The sequence below is a fragment of the Panthera leo genome, chromosome D2 (genome assembly GCF_018350215.1).
Source record: "Panthera leo isolate Ple1 chromosome D2, P.leo_Ple1_pat1.1, whole genome shotgun sequence".
NCBI lineage: Eukaryota > Metazoa > Chordata > Mammalia > Carnivora > Felidae > Panthera > Panthera leo.
In genome coordinates, this window is record NC_056689.1 from 33,025,146 (window position 1) to 33,042,610 (window position 17,465).

The 17,465-nt window shown below is 37.1% G+C and overlaps 2 protein-coding genes across 5 annotated transcripts in view; one reads left to right on the forward strand and one right to left on the reverse strand.

Annotated features, from left to right (window-relative positions):
• Nucleotides 1-1,179, forward strand: part of OIT3 (oncoprotein induced transcript 3) — a 28,432-nt gene extending 27,253 nt beyond the window's left edge. For all 3 annotated transcript variants that reach the window (XM_042908405.1, XM_042908407.1, XM_042908406.1), the window contains one exon: nucleotides 148-1,179. In XM_042908405.1, the coding sequence (XP_042764339.1) occupies nucleotides 148-321 (174 nt within the window). In that variant the 3' untranslated portion in view covers nucleotides 322-1,179. The remainder of the gene's footprint in view (nucleotides 1-147) is intronic.
• The window catches only part of PLA2G12B (phospholipase A2 group XIIB), a 31,285-nt gene continuing 14,994 nt past the window's right edge, over nucleotides 1,175-17,465 (reverse strand). Inside the window, exons 3-4 of one of the 2 annotated variants that reach the window (XM_042908409.1) lie at nucleotides 8,712-8,877; nucleotides 1,175-2,574 (exon numbers count right to left, since the gene is read on the reverse strand). In XM_042908409.1, the coding sequence (XP_042764343.1) occupies nucleotides 2,456-2,574; nucleotides 8,712-8,877 (285 nt within the window). In that variant the 3' untranslated portion in view covers nucleotides 1,175-2,455. Of the gene's footprint in view, nucleotides 2,578-8,711; nucleotides 8,878-17,465 lie in introns of both variants that reach the window. The other variant, XM_042908408.1, reaches the window with a different exon arrangement.

The following is a 17,465-nucleotide window of genomic DNA, read 5'->3' on the forward strand; positions in this document are numbered from 1 at the left end:
GATAACATCTACCTCAAACAGTTGTTGTTTAGATGAAACGAGACAATATATATGAAACATTTGGTATAGTGTCGAGCTTCTAGAAAGGGCTCCACAAGTGGTAGCTGTTATCATTATTTTTGTTAATTATAATTATGGTCTTTCCAGGAAGTGTTTCTGCACTGCCAGGTCCTTGTCTGTGGAAGGCTGGACGAGCATTCTCGCTGTGCTCAGGGCTGCCACCGGCGAATGCGTCGTGAGGCAGTAGAGGGAGAGGATACAGCTGGTCTGCAGAGCCAGATGCTGACAGGCGGCCCGATCAGCATCGACTGGGAGGACTAGGACCACCCAACACCCGAGTCCTGGCTTTGGGCCACCCACCTCTTTGGAACTTCTCCCTACGCCCTCTGAGAGCACCAATCAACACCCTAGAACATGGCGCTTCTTTGAACCTTATACTGTGGGTTTAGACAGACTCCCTGAACTGACTCATTCTGACTCCGGCTGCTGGGTCAGGAAAGGTCACCTCACTGCTGACTGATCCAACCCATGGGCTTCGTCTTCCCAACGTCGAAAGCTATGCTGTCCCTGCAAGAAAGCAGCTCACCCTGCTCCCCACATTTCCTTCCTACAATAAAACACCTCGTGTAGGATGCAATAGGACCACTAAAATCAAAAGTCGGGCATGCTCTTCTGAAGTATAAACTTAAAACAAATTAAATGGTTGCTTGAAATTATGACCTAAATACCCAGCAACTCCTTAAATATGTAAATAATAATCATTCCCTGAAATTTCAACTCAAACGCAGAGTAGTTATAGGAGATTCGGAAGTTTATCAGTATAAGTGTGTACTAAAAAATATTATTTGATTTTCCTCTTGCACAGTGTTTTCTTTTGATATTTTTATATTACGTGAAATGTTTTCAATTAATAAATATTAATAAATGTATTGACATGCATTTAAGTGGGTCAATGACTGAACTGTAGACAAAATTAAAATTTGGTACCATATGTCCTATTATTTGGCATTCTAAGCCCTCAGACTGATACGGCAATAAAAAAAAGGTGTAAATTATACCATGCTCTATTTTGTAGGTAGGTGCTTAATAAAGTTTATTGAAGTAAATATTATAAATCACAGAGATAAATTTTATATGCAATGAAATCCAATTTCTTAATATGCCAATTATTTTTATGGCTTTACATAAGATCAGGAAACAGTTTTTCTTCTTTTTCTTTTTTGAAACGGCTATAATCAACAATTCTTAATGCAACCAGTAAAATTAACAAAAGGAAGTGAAAGGACAGAATGACCTAGATCAAGAATTGGCCAGCTTTTTTTGTCAAGAGCCAAATGGTAAACATTTTAGGCTTTCTGGCTATACAGTCTGTCACAACTGTTCAACTCTGAGGTTGTAGCACAGGAGTGACCATAAACAAAGGAGAATATGGTTGTGTTCCAATAAAACGCCACAGAAGCAGTGTTAGACCTGATTTGGCCCATGAGTTTCATTTGCTGATCCCTGATCTTAGTGGACCTCAGCCCTCCCAGTGCATCAAGATCAGGTGGGGAGCACTCATAAAACACCTATAGGTAGATACCACCCCCAGAGGGTTTCTGCTTTTTAATACTCCTTTGATGATTCTAATCTGCAGTCAGTATTGAGAACCAGAGTTTAGCAACTGACCATTTGTGTGTCCTCAGATTTCAGGGACTTCTCCTAGCTATCTTCAGTGGCAATTTTTACGAAATGCTTCTCAGATCCTACCATGACACTAACACCACTTAGTAACTGGGAATATCACAGGAATAATTCACTGAAGGAAAAAAATGGAACCTCAGAGACCTAACTCCATCTGACCTCCACCTCCATTGGTCTTCACCAAGTAAGTCTCTGACCTTTCCCACTTGTTCTTATCTCTCCAGCACCAGTGGGAATGATTGTTATCATTGGTGGAACTTACCAGGTTGGGTTCTGTTCTCTTCTAAGTGAAATGGAAGCACATTGGTGATAATGGAATTCATTCATCTCTTTTCATATTTCCTAAAAAGAACACTTTATTAAACGTGAGATGCTTACTGGCAACTGAAACATGAATCAGAGGAAAGTCCTTGCCTCCCAAATGGTTGGATGCTGCAAAATTTCACTTATGAATATAATTACCAAGTCCGAGAATCCCAATATTTTAGTCTTTATTTTAGTCTTTAAACTAAGAACTGAATTGCCAGGCAAATGTTTCTTGGTTGGGGAGACCATTGGTAAAATAAAGAGTAGTCTTCAAATCACTCCATGTCTTTTTTCCAGTTCTCCCAAAGGATGGGACTCACGTTTCAGCTGTAGAACAATATTTCCTTTCTCTTGCTTTGTGTTATCCAAACATTTGGAAGCAAGGATGAGACACATCTGCCACACTACCATCTCTGAGACTGACAGCTGTGGCATCACTCAAAACCAGGAAGGGATCACCTCTTTCTCATAACTCTTCTTTCTCCTCTTCTGCACAGATGCAGGCTGCTCTTTGGCTATTCATGAAAGGTCGGCAGCCCAAGGTCCATACGGTATTGAACACAGTATCAGCCAGAGAATCACAGGCTGCTTGAAAAGGATGAAGAGGAAAAAAAAAAAAAAAAGAAAAAAATGAAGAGAAATAAAAGGTTAATGTACAAGACTATCCCAAGTAGTTTGAGTAATTTTAAAAACAAATGTAATTCCAAGCATGACATGATACCCAGAGGAAAATAAAAGCAGTGATCCAAATACATAATTAAAAAGAACATACATTTAAGAGAAACTTAATAAGCTTCCATCCAATCTAATTAAGCAGAATATACTTTGAGGTGCCCTTCTTTTATGGGCCTCTAGGTCAAAATCACATTTAGCAATCAGAATCTCCTGTATCACTATGCACACTCCATGGAAAATCTCCCATTTTTGCAGAATGCTCCCTCAGATAACTGTACTATGTTTTCTGTAGCTTTCTCTGTTTAAGTGTGGGATGAATAACAATTCACTCATTAAGAAAAACATATGTGTTGGTCAGCCATTCTGTTAGGCATCAGGGATGCAAAGACCAAAGAGATCCCAACTAAAGTACTCACAGTTTGGACAAAGAGGTCGACAGGATGGACAGGTAAACTAATGGTTACACTACACTGTGATGGAAGTAATATCATGGTGGTATGGGAACCCACACAAAAAAAGTCTATGCCTTTGGGGTAAAGGTTATTATGAAAGGCATCTCAGAACACCTTCCATTAGAATTTTGATAAGAATTGTATTGAATCTGTAGATTGTTTTGGGTAGTATGACCATTTTCAATGCACAAGTCTTTCACCTCCTTGGTCAAATTAATTCCTGGGTATTTTATTCTTGATGATGCAATTGTAAATGATAATTTTTCTTAAATTATCTTTCTGATAATTCATTATTAGTGGATAGAAATGAAATTGATTTTTGTATATTGACTTTGCATCCTGTGACTTTACTGAATTTATTAGTTCTAATAGGTTTATGTTTTTCTTTGTGGAGACTTTAGGGTTTTCCATATATGATATCATGTCATCTGCAAATAGTGGTAGTTTTACATCTTTGATTCCAATTTGGATATCTTTTATTTCTTCTTTTTGCCTAATTGCTCTGGTTAGAACTTCCAATACTATGTTAAAAGTGGTGAAAGTTGGCATCCTTGTCTTGTTCCTCATCTTGGAGAAAAAGCTTTCAGCTTTTCTCCATTGAGTATGATGTTAGCCGTGCGCTTGTCACATATGGCCTCTATTATGTTGAGGTATGTTCCCTTTATACCTACTGTGGTGAGAGCTTTTTTTCACAAATGAATGTTGAATTTTGTTAATGCTTTTTCTGCATCCATTGAGAGGATCATACAATATTTATCCTTCATTTTGTTAATGTGCTGTATCGCATTGTCTGATTTGCCGATGTTGAACAATTCTTGCTTCCCTTGAATAAAGCCCACTTGATCATGATGTATGATCCTTTTAATATTATTGAATTAGGTTTGCTAATATTCTGTTGAGGATTTTTGCATCTATATTCATCAGAAATTTATCTGTAGTTTTTTTTCTTATGGCGTCCTTGGCTAGTTTTGGTATCAGAATAATACTGGCCTCATAAAGTAAGTTTGGAAGTGCTCCCTTCTCTTCAGTTTTTGGAAGAATTTGAGGATTGGTGTTAATTCTTCCTTAAATGTTGAAGTCATTTGAATGGATGCTTAATTCTTCTTGAAATGTTGGAACGATTTAAATGGATGATTAATTTCTCTCTAAATGTTGAAGCCACTTAGAAAGTCCATTTTGGGGTGCCTGGGTGGCTCAGTCAGTTAAGCATCTAACTCTTGATTTCTGCTCAGGTCATGATCTCATGGTTGTGAGATCAAGCCCTGTGTTGGGCTCTGTGCTGAGCATGGAGCCTGCTTGGAATTCTCTCTCTCTCTCTCTCTCTCTCTCTCTCTCTCTCTCTCTTCCTCTGCCCCTCTCCCCCACTTGTATTCTTTCTCAAAAAAAAAAGTTGAAAAATAAAAGTCTATCTTGTTCTGGACTTTCATGTGTTGAGAGATCTTTGATTGCTGATTCTATCACTTTACTAATAATCAGTCTGTTCAGATTCTATTTTTCATTATTCAGTTTCAGTAAGAACTGAATGTTCCTAGGAACTGCATGTTTCTAGGAATTTACCCATTTCTCCTCAGTTGTCCAATTTATTAGCATATAATTATTCATAGTAGTCTTTTGTGATCCTTTGTATTTCTGTGGTATCAGTTGTAATGTCTCCTCTTCTATTTCTGATTTTATTTATTTGAGTCCTCTCAAATTAGCTTTTAATTAGTCTAGCTACAGGTTTGTCTATTTTCTTCATCTTTAAAAAAAAAACAAAACAAAACAGCTCCTAGTTTCATTTATCTTTTCTATTGTTATTTTAGTCTTAGTTTCATTTATTTCTGCTCTGATCTTTGTTATTCACTTTCTTCTACTAACTTTGGGCTCCAATGTTTTTCTTTTTCTAGTTCCTTGAGGTGTAAAGTTGAGCTATGTATTCAAGATCTTTTTTTCTTGATGTAGGCATTTACTGCTATGGATTTCCCTCTTAGAACTGCTTTTGCTGCATCTCATAAGTTTAGGTATGTTGTATTTCCATTTTCATTTGTCTCAATGTTTCTTTATTTCTCTTTTGATTTCTTCTTCAACCCATTGGTTGTTTAGTACCATTTGTTTATTTGCTTTTGACATTGCTCTCAACACTTCTATTCAATATTGTACTGGAACCCCTAGACAGGACAATTGGCAAGAGGAATATGTAAAAGGTATCCAAATTGGAAAGGAAGATGATATGTAAATGGCATTATCTTATGTATAGAAAAGCCCAAGGAATCCACTAAAATCTATTAAAATTAATAAGTGAGTTCAGGGGCGCCTGGGTGGCTCAGTCGGTTAAGCGGCCGACTTCAGCTCAGGTCATGATCTCACGGTCTGTGAGTTTGAGCCCCGCATCGGGCTCTGTGCTGACAGCTCAGAGCCCGGAGCCCATTTCAGATTCTGTGTCTCCCTCTCTCTCTGACCCTCCCCTGTTCATGCTCTGTCTCTCTCTGTCTCAAAAATAAATAAACGTTAAAAAAAAATTAAAAAAAAAAAAATAAGTGAGTTCAGCAAGGTTGCAGGATAATAGATCAATATACAAAATCAGTTTATTTCTGTACATTATCAATGAATAACCTGAAAATAAAATTAAGATAATAATTTCATTTATAATAACAAAAAAACGAAAAGTACTTAATTTAAACAAAAGAAGTGTAAGACTTGTGTTCTGTAAATTAGAAGACACTGTGAAAGAAATTAAAGACAATCCAAATAAATGGAAAGACATTCATGTTCATTGATCAGGAAACATAATTTTGTTAGATGGTAACATGCCTCAAACTGATCTCCGGATTTAACAAAATCTCTACCAAATTTCCAACTGCCATTTCTTGCAGAAATTGACAAGCTGAACCTAAAATTCATAAGAAAATTCAAGGGACCTAGAATATCCAAAACAATCTTGAGAAAGAAGAACAAAGTTGAAGATTACTTCCTGATTTCAAAGTTTACTACAAAACCATAATAATAAATACCATGTGTCACTGGCATAGATCAACGAAATAGAATTGAAAATCTAGAAATAAATACTGCATTTCTGTTCAACTGATTTTTGATAAGGGTGCAAAAACAACTGAGTATGAGAAACGTCTTTCAACAATATGCAGGAACATTTGTATATCCACATACAAAAGAATGAAGTTGGATCTCTTTCTTACATCATACACAAAAATTAAAAGTGGATCATAGACCTAAGTGTATAAGCTAAAACAAAGCTCTTAGAAGAAAACATAGCAGCAAATCTTTGTGACCTTGGATAAAGCAAAGCCTTCTTATATATGACACCAAAAGTACAAGCAACAAAAGGAAAAAAATAGGTAAGTTGGACTTTATTGAAATGCAAAACATCTGCTTTGCAAATAATTTCATCAAGAAAGTGAAAAAAAAAACCCACAAAAAGAGAGAAAATATTAGTGAAGCATGTATCTGATAAGGGACTTGTGTCCAGAATATATAAAGAATACTCACAACTCAATAATAAAAAAGATAAGTAAGCCAATTTAAAAAGAGGTAAAGGATCTGATTAAACATTTCTCCAAAGCAGATATTTAATGTCCAACTAGCACATAAAAATATAATCAACATTATTAGCAATCAGGGAAATGCAAATCAAAACCACAATGTGATACCATTTCACATTCTCTAAGATCTATAATCAAAAAGACAGATAATAACAAAGGTTGATAAGGATGTAGAGAAATTGGAACCTTAACACATTGCTGGTGAGAATGTGAAATGATGCAGCTATTTTGGAAAACAGTTTGTCATAAAATTACCATATAACCCAGAATCCACCCCCCCACTCAGATATATACCCAAGAGAAATGAAAAGATATGTCTCCACAAAAACTTATATATCAATGTTCATACCAGAATTATTCATAATAGCCAAAGGTACAAACAACCCAAATGTCCTTCGTTTGATGAATGGATAAAGAAAATACATTATATCCATATAATGAATGGACTATAACTTAGCAATAAAAAGGAACAAAATACTGATACATGCTACAACACAGATAAACTTTGCTAAGTTAAAAATGTCTGTCACAAAAGACCACATATTTTATGATTCCATTTATATGAAATGTCCAGAACAGACAAATCAATAGAGGTAGAAAGCAGATTCATGGTTGCCAAAGGCCAGGAAAGGAAAAGAGAGAGGGATTGTTCATGGCTATGGGGATTCCTTTTGGTGTGGTCAGAATGTTCTAGAATTGACTATGGGCCTGATTGCATAGCTTTGTGAACATATTTTAAAAGCATTTAAATGGTTGAATTGTATAGTATGTGAATTACGTATCAATAAAGCTATTTCAACAACAACAAAAAATGATCAGAGTGTTCCAAGCAGAAGGAACTGCAGAGGCAGAAAAATATGGTTCATCAACCCAAGTAGTTTGGAATGGCAGAAGTCAGGAGAGAAATCAGAAATAAGCAAAATAATGCTGGAGAGGTAGGGTAGCACTGGATCAGGAAAGGCTATGTATATCATACTAAGGAGTTTGGATTTATTCCTAAGGAAGAGGAACCAATTGAAGGAACCAATTGAATTTCCACAGAGGGTGGAAATGACTGGATTTATATGGTACAAAAATGTATCTGGTCCCTATGAGAAAAATAGATTGGATGGGATCCAGAGATTAGATTAACTTGCAGTAACCAGGCAAGTGGTATATCAAAGAGATATTTGGGAGAAAAAGTCAATAGGACATTGCTTAGAGGAAGTAACTTGACCTGACCTTAGATTAGCAGCAGGCACTTATTCACCTTTTGTAGGTACAGAGAGAGTGATACTCCCTTTTACAGTGCCCAATTAATTATTCATATTTTGAAGCCTTTACACATTCACTTTAGGACTACACTCTAGACAGCGATCTATGAAAATGATCCAAAATTCTTTCTACTGCTGACTTTCTCAGTGGCATGAGGCCAACTCCTTATAAGCTTAAATTTCAAACTTTGCCATCTAAAAATATATAATGTGAATACCTGAATATAATGTTCTGGCTTCAGAAACTAAAGGATTAAAGCTTTTCCAAAGGTGAATTAGGAAAAGGAAATTACACAATCAGTGCTAGAAACTGGGTAGCTAAGCAGTTGTTTAAAAATAATTATCCTGAAGAATACAAAGAGCTTAAACAAAAAAGATGGGTTTTAAAAAATGCTTTCCCCAACTGAAAGCAAAATAAGGAAAAAAAGGGCTTAAACCAAATCAAGTGGTCCTACAGAAAAATTCCTGATATGGAAAATTATTTAATAGTGGAATGAATAATCAAAGCCAGTTGGGCAACTCTTTCTCCAGTCTTAAAGGATAGATTTTTATATCTCTGGAAAGGCTTTGGTGTAGCCCTGTCCATCAGGAGTGGTGCCAGCAGCTCCTGGGCAGGACAGCAAGAACTTTAGTGAAGGAATGCCCAGAATCTTCCTTCACCCTTCTTAACATTCGTCACAGTGTTCTATAAAGAAAGTTCAGTGAGCTCTAATGGTCTCTTTGCGTAAAGGGGCTCTGGATACCTTTCTGTATGAAAACAGGAACAAAACTCCCTGCTCACCAGTAGATTCCCTTAAGATACCTACCTTCCACATTGGAGACAAAACCCAAACTCCGCTTCAGATCAGAGCAGATAGAGTGGAGACACCATCGGAATTTTGCATCACAGCGATACTTGTTGGCACCACAGGTGTCATAACAGACGTCCAGCTGGTTGCAGCACTTGGTCATTGCTGGAATGCCCAAATCCATCTGGAGAAAAGTGAAGGAAGAAAAGAGAAGGAAGAAAAGGCCACGTTTGGACCAAGGACCTTAGGCAACCTTGCCCACCTTGTTATTGACAGGCCAGTTCTCAAATTCCTGTTACACATCAGATCAATTCAGAAATACCAGTGACTTGAGAGAATGCATAAGGTTGACAGCTGCAGGATGTTAAGTTTCAATTATGGTTTGGTTATTAGCTTATTAATTCTGAATAGTCCATTTTCTTCTTTTTCTTTTGGATTTAGTAATTTTCAAATTCACAGGCCACTACAGGGATGAAAATAAACATCCGAAGGTTAGTGAAGAGGGCAGAGCTGCAGGACTTCCAAATTTAACTAAAACCTATATTATGTGAGATTTTATTTGAGCAAAAGATTCAAAGGCTCAGAAGTATAAAAAATCAAGGCTCAGTTCACCAAGAGGTCACCAGCATTTATTAGAAACCCACCCCATATACTGTTTTAAAGGCATGTGTCTTGTCTGTACATGTCAGGGAGCAGAGTGGGGTATAGAACACATGATTCCTGACCACAAGGGGACTATGGTTAAATGTCAATATCTAACACACACACACATAAATGTATTAAGCCTCCTATAAACATCTGTAAATGTTGTGGCATAAACTGAGTAACTTCATAGAATGCCACATCTAGAGTTTGATAACTCTACGTGTTTTTTTTTTTAGAGAATTATTAGACATGAGGGTAAAGAAAAGAGATAATGAGCAAATCATATGTGAGCAAGTCAGTTTGGTGTTTCAAGGGTCTTAGCAGGAATTTATTTGTTTATTTGTTATTTTTTTAAGAAAGGTAAGTTGGTAGATGGTTCTGACTTCCAAAGTACCTAGTAAGATTTGATAAAGACTTGAGCAAAGAAGGAACATGATAGAATGAGTGATTACAGAGAGTGATCATTCTGTGGTATGTGAAATAGTTTGGAACAGGGGCATTTAGACTTTGGTAGAGCATCTTAGAATCTTTTGCAGTTCTTCTGATAATATAAACTTGAACCCAAGTGGAAGGTGTGGAAATATGGTTTCACAGTATGGGTGGAGATTGATTAATCAGCTATTATAGATCCTTTCCACTTGGCTCTCCTTAAATGCTCTCTTATCTGAACTTTTGCTCCAAGACCACTTAAAACAGACTATGGACTTTGGTGTTTCAAATGCCCTTCTGACAGGGCCCCCTGAGTGGCTCAGTTGGTTAAATATCCAACTCTTGATCTCAGCTCACATTTTGATCTCATGGTCTTGAGTTCAAGTCCCACGTTAGGCTTCATGCTGGGCATGAAAACTAATAAAAATAAAATAGGGGCTCCTGGGTGGTTTGGTCGGTTGAGTGTCCAACTGTTGATTTCAGCTCAGGTCATGATCTCACAGTTTGTGAGCTCAAGCCCCACATCAAGCTCTGTGCTGTCACCTTGGAGCCTGCTTGGGATTCTCTCTCTATCTCTGTCTGCCCCTCCCCTGTTCATGCTCTTTCTCAAAATAAATAAATAAACGTTTTTAGAAAAAGCTCTTTAAAAAGGTAAATAAAATAAAATACCCTTCTAAGAAAAAGAAAATAAAATCCATTGTTACAGTAAGAGGTAATGTAACTCATTAGGCTAGGCAACAGCCTGGGCTCTGCAATTCTGGGTAAATTCCTATCATCTGACACCTGAAGGAAACTACTTTGTTCGTGCCTCATCCCAAAAACTAAATGTATATCAGCAGAGGTAACTGAGAATTAATTAGATAGATGAGTATAGTCGCTATCATTCAGTTCAACTGAATTGGAAATTCTTGAACTGGTCCTAGACAATACTTGTACCAGTAAATAAAATGACATTACTCTCAAAATAGAGTGCATACTGTTGTCAAAAACCAACCTCTGTGCTCCAGAGCTGAAATATGTAATACGAAGACAGATTTAGGGATAAAGAAGGGAGATAGTCTATTACTTTGCCATACAAAGGAGGCTGCAGCAGGCTAATGCCTCCAAGAGTGAAAGCCCCCACCCTGGGTAGGAGGTTGAGGGGTTTTATAGGAAAATACAGGATCTGGGCAGATGTGATAGGAATGTCAAACACTGGTGCCAGCCATCCATACCAAGTTCCTGGAACAAAGGATTCTACAGAAAAACAAGTGAAGGGGAAGGGAAAGCTTCAAAACTGAAGAAGAGAAAATTTTGATCACAAGTCAAGCCTTGCTGAAGCAGTGTGTCCATCCTAATTTCCATCCACATTTACATTTCTTTTTTTTTAATTTTTTCAAAATTCAATTTAAATTCTAGTTAGTTAACATATAATGTAATATTGTTTTCAGGAGTAGAATTTAGTGATTCAACATTTACATATAACTCCTAGTGCTCAACATGACAAGTACCCTCCTTAATACCCATTACCCACTTAGCCCATCCACCCACCCACCTCCCTCCATCAGCCCTCAGTTTGTTCTCTATCATAAAGAGTTTCTTGTGGTTTGATTCGCTCTCTCTCTTTTTCCCCCCTTCCCATATGTTCATCTGTTTCTTTCTTAAATTCCACATATGGGTGAAATTGTGTGGTATTTATCTTCTGTGACTGATTTATTTCACTTAGCATAATATACTCTAGCTCCATCCATGTCATTGTAAACAGCAAGACTTCATTCCTTTTGATGGCTGAGCACTCTTCCTCTTCCAGTGTGTGTGTGTGTGTGTGTGTGTGTGTGTGTGTGTATCTCACATCTTCTTTATCCATTAGTCAGTCAATGGACACTTGGGCTCTTTCCATACTTTGGCTATTGTTTTCTGTGTTGTTAATTTTAGCCATTCTGGCAGGTATGAGATGATATCTCATTGTATTTGATTTGTATTTCTCTGATGATGAGTGATGTTGAGCATCTTTTCATGTGTCTGTTAACCATCTGGATATCTTCTTGGGAAAAATGTCTATTCACATCTTCTGTCCATTTCTTAATTGCATTCTTTGTTTTTTGGGGTGTTGAGTTTGATACGTTCTTTATACATTTTGTACTAACCCCTTATCAGGTATGTCTTTCACAAACATATTCTCCCATTATGAAAATTGCATTTTAGTTTTGTTGTTTCCTTTACAGTGAAGAAGGTTTTTATCTTGATGAGGTCCCAATAATTTATTTTTGCTTTTGTTTCCCTTGACTCAGGAGACATATCGAGTAAGAAGTTGACACGGCCGATGTCAGAGAGGTTACTGCCTGTGTTCTCCTCTAGGATTTTGATGGCTTCCTGTTTCACATTTAGGTCTTTCATCTATTTTGAATTTATTGTTGTGTATGGTGTAAGAAAGTGGTCCAGTTTCATTCTTCTGCATGTTGCTGTCCAGTTTCTCCAACACGATTTGTTGAAGAGACTATCTTTTTTCCATTGGATATTCTTTCCTGTTTTGTCAAAGATTAGTTGACCATATAAGTTGTGGGTACATTGCTGGGTTTTCTGTTTTGTTCCATTTATCTATGTGTCTGTTTTTGGCCCAGTACCATACTGTATTAATCACTACAGCCTTGTAATATAGCTTGAAGTCTGGAATTGTGATGCCTCCAACTTCTTTTCTTTTTCAAGATTGCTTGGGCTATTCAGGATCTTTTGTGGTTCCGTACAAATTTTAGGATTGTTTATTCTAGTTATGTGAAAAATGCTGGTGTTATTTTGATAGGGATTGCATCAAATGTGTAGATTGCTTTGGGTAGTATAGACATTTTAATAATATTTGTTCTTCCAATCCATAAGCATGGAATGTCTTTCTATTTCTTTGTGTCTTCTTCAATTTCTTTTATAAGTGTTCTATAGTTTCCAGAGTACACATCTTTTACCTCTTTACTTTGGTGTATTCCAAAGTATCTTATCGTTTTTGGTGCAATTGTAAATGGGATCAATTCCTTGATTTCTCTTTCTGCTGCTTCATTATTGGTGTACAGAAGTGCAACAGATTTCTGTACATTGACTTTATATCCTGCAACTTTACTGAGTTAATGCATTAGTTCTAGCAATGTTTTGGTGGACTCTTTTGGGTTTTCTATATAGAGTATCATGTCATCTGTAAATAGTGAAAGTCTGACTTCTTCCTTGCCAAGAAGGATGGCTCTGTGCTGACAGTGTGGAGCCTCCTTGGGATTCTCCCTCTCCCTCTTTGCCCCTACCCCACTCATATTCTCTGTCTCTCAAAATTAATAAATAAACATTTTTTAAAAGATAAACAAGGGGCACCTGGGTGGCTCAGTCAGTTAAGTGTCTGACTCAGATATTGGCTCATGTCATGAACTCACGGTTTGTGATTTTGAGCCCTGTGTTGGGGTCTATGCTGGCAGCACAGAGCTGCTTGAGATTCTCTCTCTCCCTCTCTCTCTGCCCCTCCTCCACTTGTTCTCTCTCTCTCTCAAAATAAATAAACATCTTAAAAAAAGAATGGATGCTTTATTTTGTCAAATGCTTTTCTGCATCTATTGAGAGGATCATATGGTTCTTAACCTTTCTTTTATTAATGGGGTGTATTGTATTGATCAATTTGCAAATATTGAACCAGTCCTGCAACCAGGAATAAATCTCACTTGATCATGGTGAATAATTCTTTTAATGTACTGTTGAATTAGATTTTCTAGTATCTTGTTGAGAATTTTTGCATCCAGTTTCATCAGGGATATTAGCCTATAGTTTTCCTTTTTAGTGGGATCTCTGGTTTTGGAATAAAGGTAAAGCTGGCCTTGTATAATGAGTTTGGAAGTTTTCTTTCCATTTCTGTTTTTTGGAACAGTTTGAGAGGAATAGGTATTAACTCTTCTTTAAATGTCTGGTAGAACTCCCCTGGGAAGCCAGGTGGCCCTGGACTTTTGTTTGTTGGAAGATTATTTTTCTTGAGAGAGAGAGAGAGAGAGAGAGAGAGAGAGAGAGAGAGACCATGAGCAATAGAGGGACGGAGAAAGAATCTTAAACAGGCTTCAGACCCAGCATGGAGCCTGACTCGACACTCAAATGTGAGCCAAAGCTAAGAGTCAAGTGCTCAACTGACTGAGCCACCCAGCTGCCTCTGTTGGGAGATGTTTTATTACTGATTCAATTTCTTTGCTGGTTATAGGTCTTTTTAAATGGTGCCTGTTTTTAAAAAGTTTTTATTTATTTATTTTGAAAGAGAGAAAGAGTAAAAGCAAGGAAGGGTCAGAGAGAGAGAGAGAGACAGAGAGAGAGAGTCCCAAGGAAGCTCCACACTGACAGTGTAGAACCTGATGTGGGGCTCAAACTCACGAACCATGAGATCATGACCTGAGCAAAACCAAAAGTCAGATGCTTAACCAACTGAGCCACTCAGGTGCCCTGGTTATGGGTCTGTTTAAATTTTCCATTTCTTCCTGTTTCAGTTTTGCTAGTTTGTAGGTTTCTAGGAACTTGTCCATTTCTTCCAGATTTCCCAGTTTGTTGACATAAAATTTTCATAATATTTTGTCATAATTGTTTATATTTCTGTGGTGTTGGTTGTGATCACTCCTCCTTCATTTGTAATTTTACCTTTTTTCATCCTTTCTTCTTTCTTTTTGATAAGTCTGGCTAGGGACTTAACAATTTATTAATTCTTTCAAAGAACCAGCTCTTAGTTTTCTTGATCTACTGTTTTTGTTGTTGTTTCCATATCATTTATTTCTGCTCTAATCTTTATTATTTCCCTTCTTCTGTTGGCTTTATGCTTTATTTGCTATTCATTTTCTAGCTACTTTAGGTGTGAGGTTAGGTTGTATACTTGAGACTTTTCTTGTCTCCTAAGGCAGGCCTGTACTGCAATATACATCCCTCTTAGGACTGCTTTTGCCACATCCCAAAGGTTTTGGACTGCATGTTTTCATTTTCATTTGCCTCCACGTATTTTTTTATTTCTTTGTTAATGTCCAGGTTAAGCCATTCATTCTATAGTAGGATGTTCTTAACCTCCCTGTATTTGTGGTCTTTCCAAATTTTTTCTTGTGGTTGACTTCAAGTTTCATAGCATTGTGGTCTGAAAATATGCATGATATGATCTCAGTCTTTTTGTACTTGTTGAGGGCTGATTTGTGACCCAGTATGTGATCTATTCTGGAGAATGTTCCATGGGCTCTTGAATAGAATGTGGAGGGCACCTGGGTGGGTCAGTTTTTGAGCATCTGACTCGAGCTCAGCTCAGGACTTGATCTTGTGGTCATGGATTCAAACCCTGTGTTGGGCTCTGCACTGGGCATGAAGCCTACTCAGGGAAGAAAGAAAGAGAGAAAGAGGGAAGGAAAGAGGGAAAGAAAGAAAGAAAGAAAGAAAGAAAGAAAGAAAGAAAGAAAGAAGAAAATAATGTGTATTCTGCTAATTTAGGGTGAAATGTTCTGAATATATCTGTTAAGTCCATTCTGTCCAGTGTGTCATTCAGCCATTGTTTCCTTGTTGATTTTTCTGTTTAGATGACCCATCCATTGCTGTAAGCGGGGGTGTTAAAGTTCCCTACTATTATTATATTATTTTAATGAGTTTCTTTACGTTTGTTATTGATTTATATATTTGGGTGTTTCAAGTATGGGGAATAAATTGTTAGATCTTGATGGATAGACCCTCTAATTGTTATTAATGCCCTTCTTCAGCTCTTATTACAGTCTTTGGTTTAAAATGTAGTTTGTCTGATATAAGTATGGCTACGCCAGCTTTCTTTTGATGTCCATTAGCATGATAGATAGTTCTCCATGCCTTCACTTTCAATTTGCAGGTGTATTTAGGTCTAAAGTGAGTCTCCTATAGGCAGCATATAGACAGGTTTTTTTTTTTTAATCCATTCTTATACCTTATGCCTTTTGATCAGAGCATTCAGTCCATTTACATTCAGCGTGATTATTGATAGATATGAATTTAGTGCCTTTGTGTTGCCTGTAAAGCTGGTGTTTCTTGGTGATGTCTAGTCTTTGTTGCTTTTGGTCCTTTTTTTCCCCACTCAAAGAGACCCCTGTAATATTTCTTGCAGGGCTGATTTAGTGGTCATGAGCTTCTTTAGTTTTTGTCAGGGAAACTCTTTATTTCTTCTTCTATTCTGAATGACAGGCTTGCTGGATAAAGTATTCTTGGCTGCATATTTTTCCTATTCAGCATGTTGAATATATCATGCCATTCCCTTCTGGCCTGCCAAGTTTCTATAGACAAATCTGCTAGAATGAACTTGATCTGCCTTTCCTTGTAAGTTAAGGACTTTTTTCCCTTGCTGCTTCCAGGATTCTTGTCTTGTCTGTGTGTTTTGTGAATTTCACTATGATATGTCTTGGTTATTTGCTCAAACAAACTTTCTGGCCCTTTTTCTTTCTCTTCATCTTCTGGAACTCTTATGATACTAATGTTATTATGCTTTGTTGCTGAGTTCCCTAAGTCCACATTTGTGATCCAATGCCTTTTTTTCACTCTTATTTTCAGCTTATTTTCATAATTTTATCTTCTATATCACTGATTTGTTCCTCTATTTCATCCATCCCCATTGTCATAGCATCTATTTGTGTTTGTATCTTGGTTATAACATTTTTAATTTTGGCCTGACTAATTTTTGGTTCCTTTATCTCTGCAGTAAGGGATTCTCTAGTGTCTTCTATGCTTTTTTGAAGCCCAGCTACTATCCTTATAATTGTTGGTTTAAATTATAATTCAGACATCTTACGTATATCTGTATTGATAAAATCCCTGCCTGTTACTTCTTCCTGTTCTTTCTTTTGGGATGAATTCGTTCATCTTGTCATATTGTCAAGGTCCAAAAAAAAAACCCAAAAAACAAAAAAGGAAGCTGGATCCTGTGTGTTTCTTGTTAAAAGGAGCCAGATCCAAAATAGATAGATATATAGATATAATAACATTTTAAAATTAAATAAATAATAAAATCGCTTTTTCTGTATCCTAAGGTGGGGGAACACAAAGTCTGCTTGTTAAAAGAAGCTAGATCCAAAAAAACCATATATACGTGGGGAGCCTGGATGGTTCAGGTGGTTAACTGACTGACTTGGTTTTGGCTCAGGTCATGATCTCATGGTTCATGGGTTTGGCCTCACTTTGGTCTCTGTGCTGATGGTGCAGAGTCTGCTTAGGATTCTCTCTCTCTCCCTCTCTCTCTCTCTGCCCTTTCCCTGTTCACTCACTTTCTCTCAAAATAAATAAATAAAAACTTTAAAACCCAAAACATATATATGTAATAAATTAAGAAATAAAATAAAATAAAATCATAAAATAGTTTTTTCAGTATCATAAGGGTGGGTAAAAAAGGAAGCTAGATCCTATTTCCCCTAGAGCTAAAGTTTTGTAACATTCTATGATTGGTAGACTTGGTGCATGTGAGGGATTTGTGCTGGTCTTCTGGGGTTGGGGCCTGCTGGACTGATTCTCAAGTGGACTTGCTCTAGTGGAGATGCATCTGCAGGGCACAGGAGGGCAGGGTTTGGTGTAAGTAGCTCTGCCATCCTCTTGGTGGCACTGTTTTGTTCAGTGAAGTCCGTCAGTGCTGATGGGCAGGGTGAAAATGGTGTCACCAGCTCTCTCATCCCTGAAATGAGGAGCTTGTGCCCACCACTCTTCAGGAAGTCCTCACAGAAGAGCAATCACCTC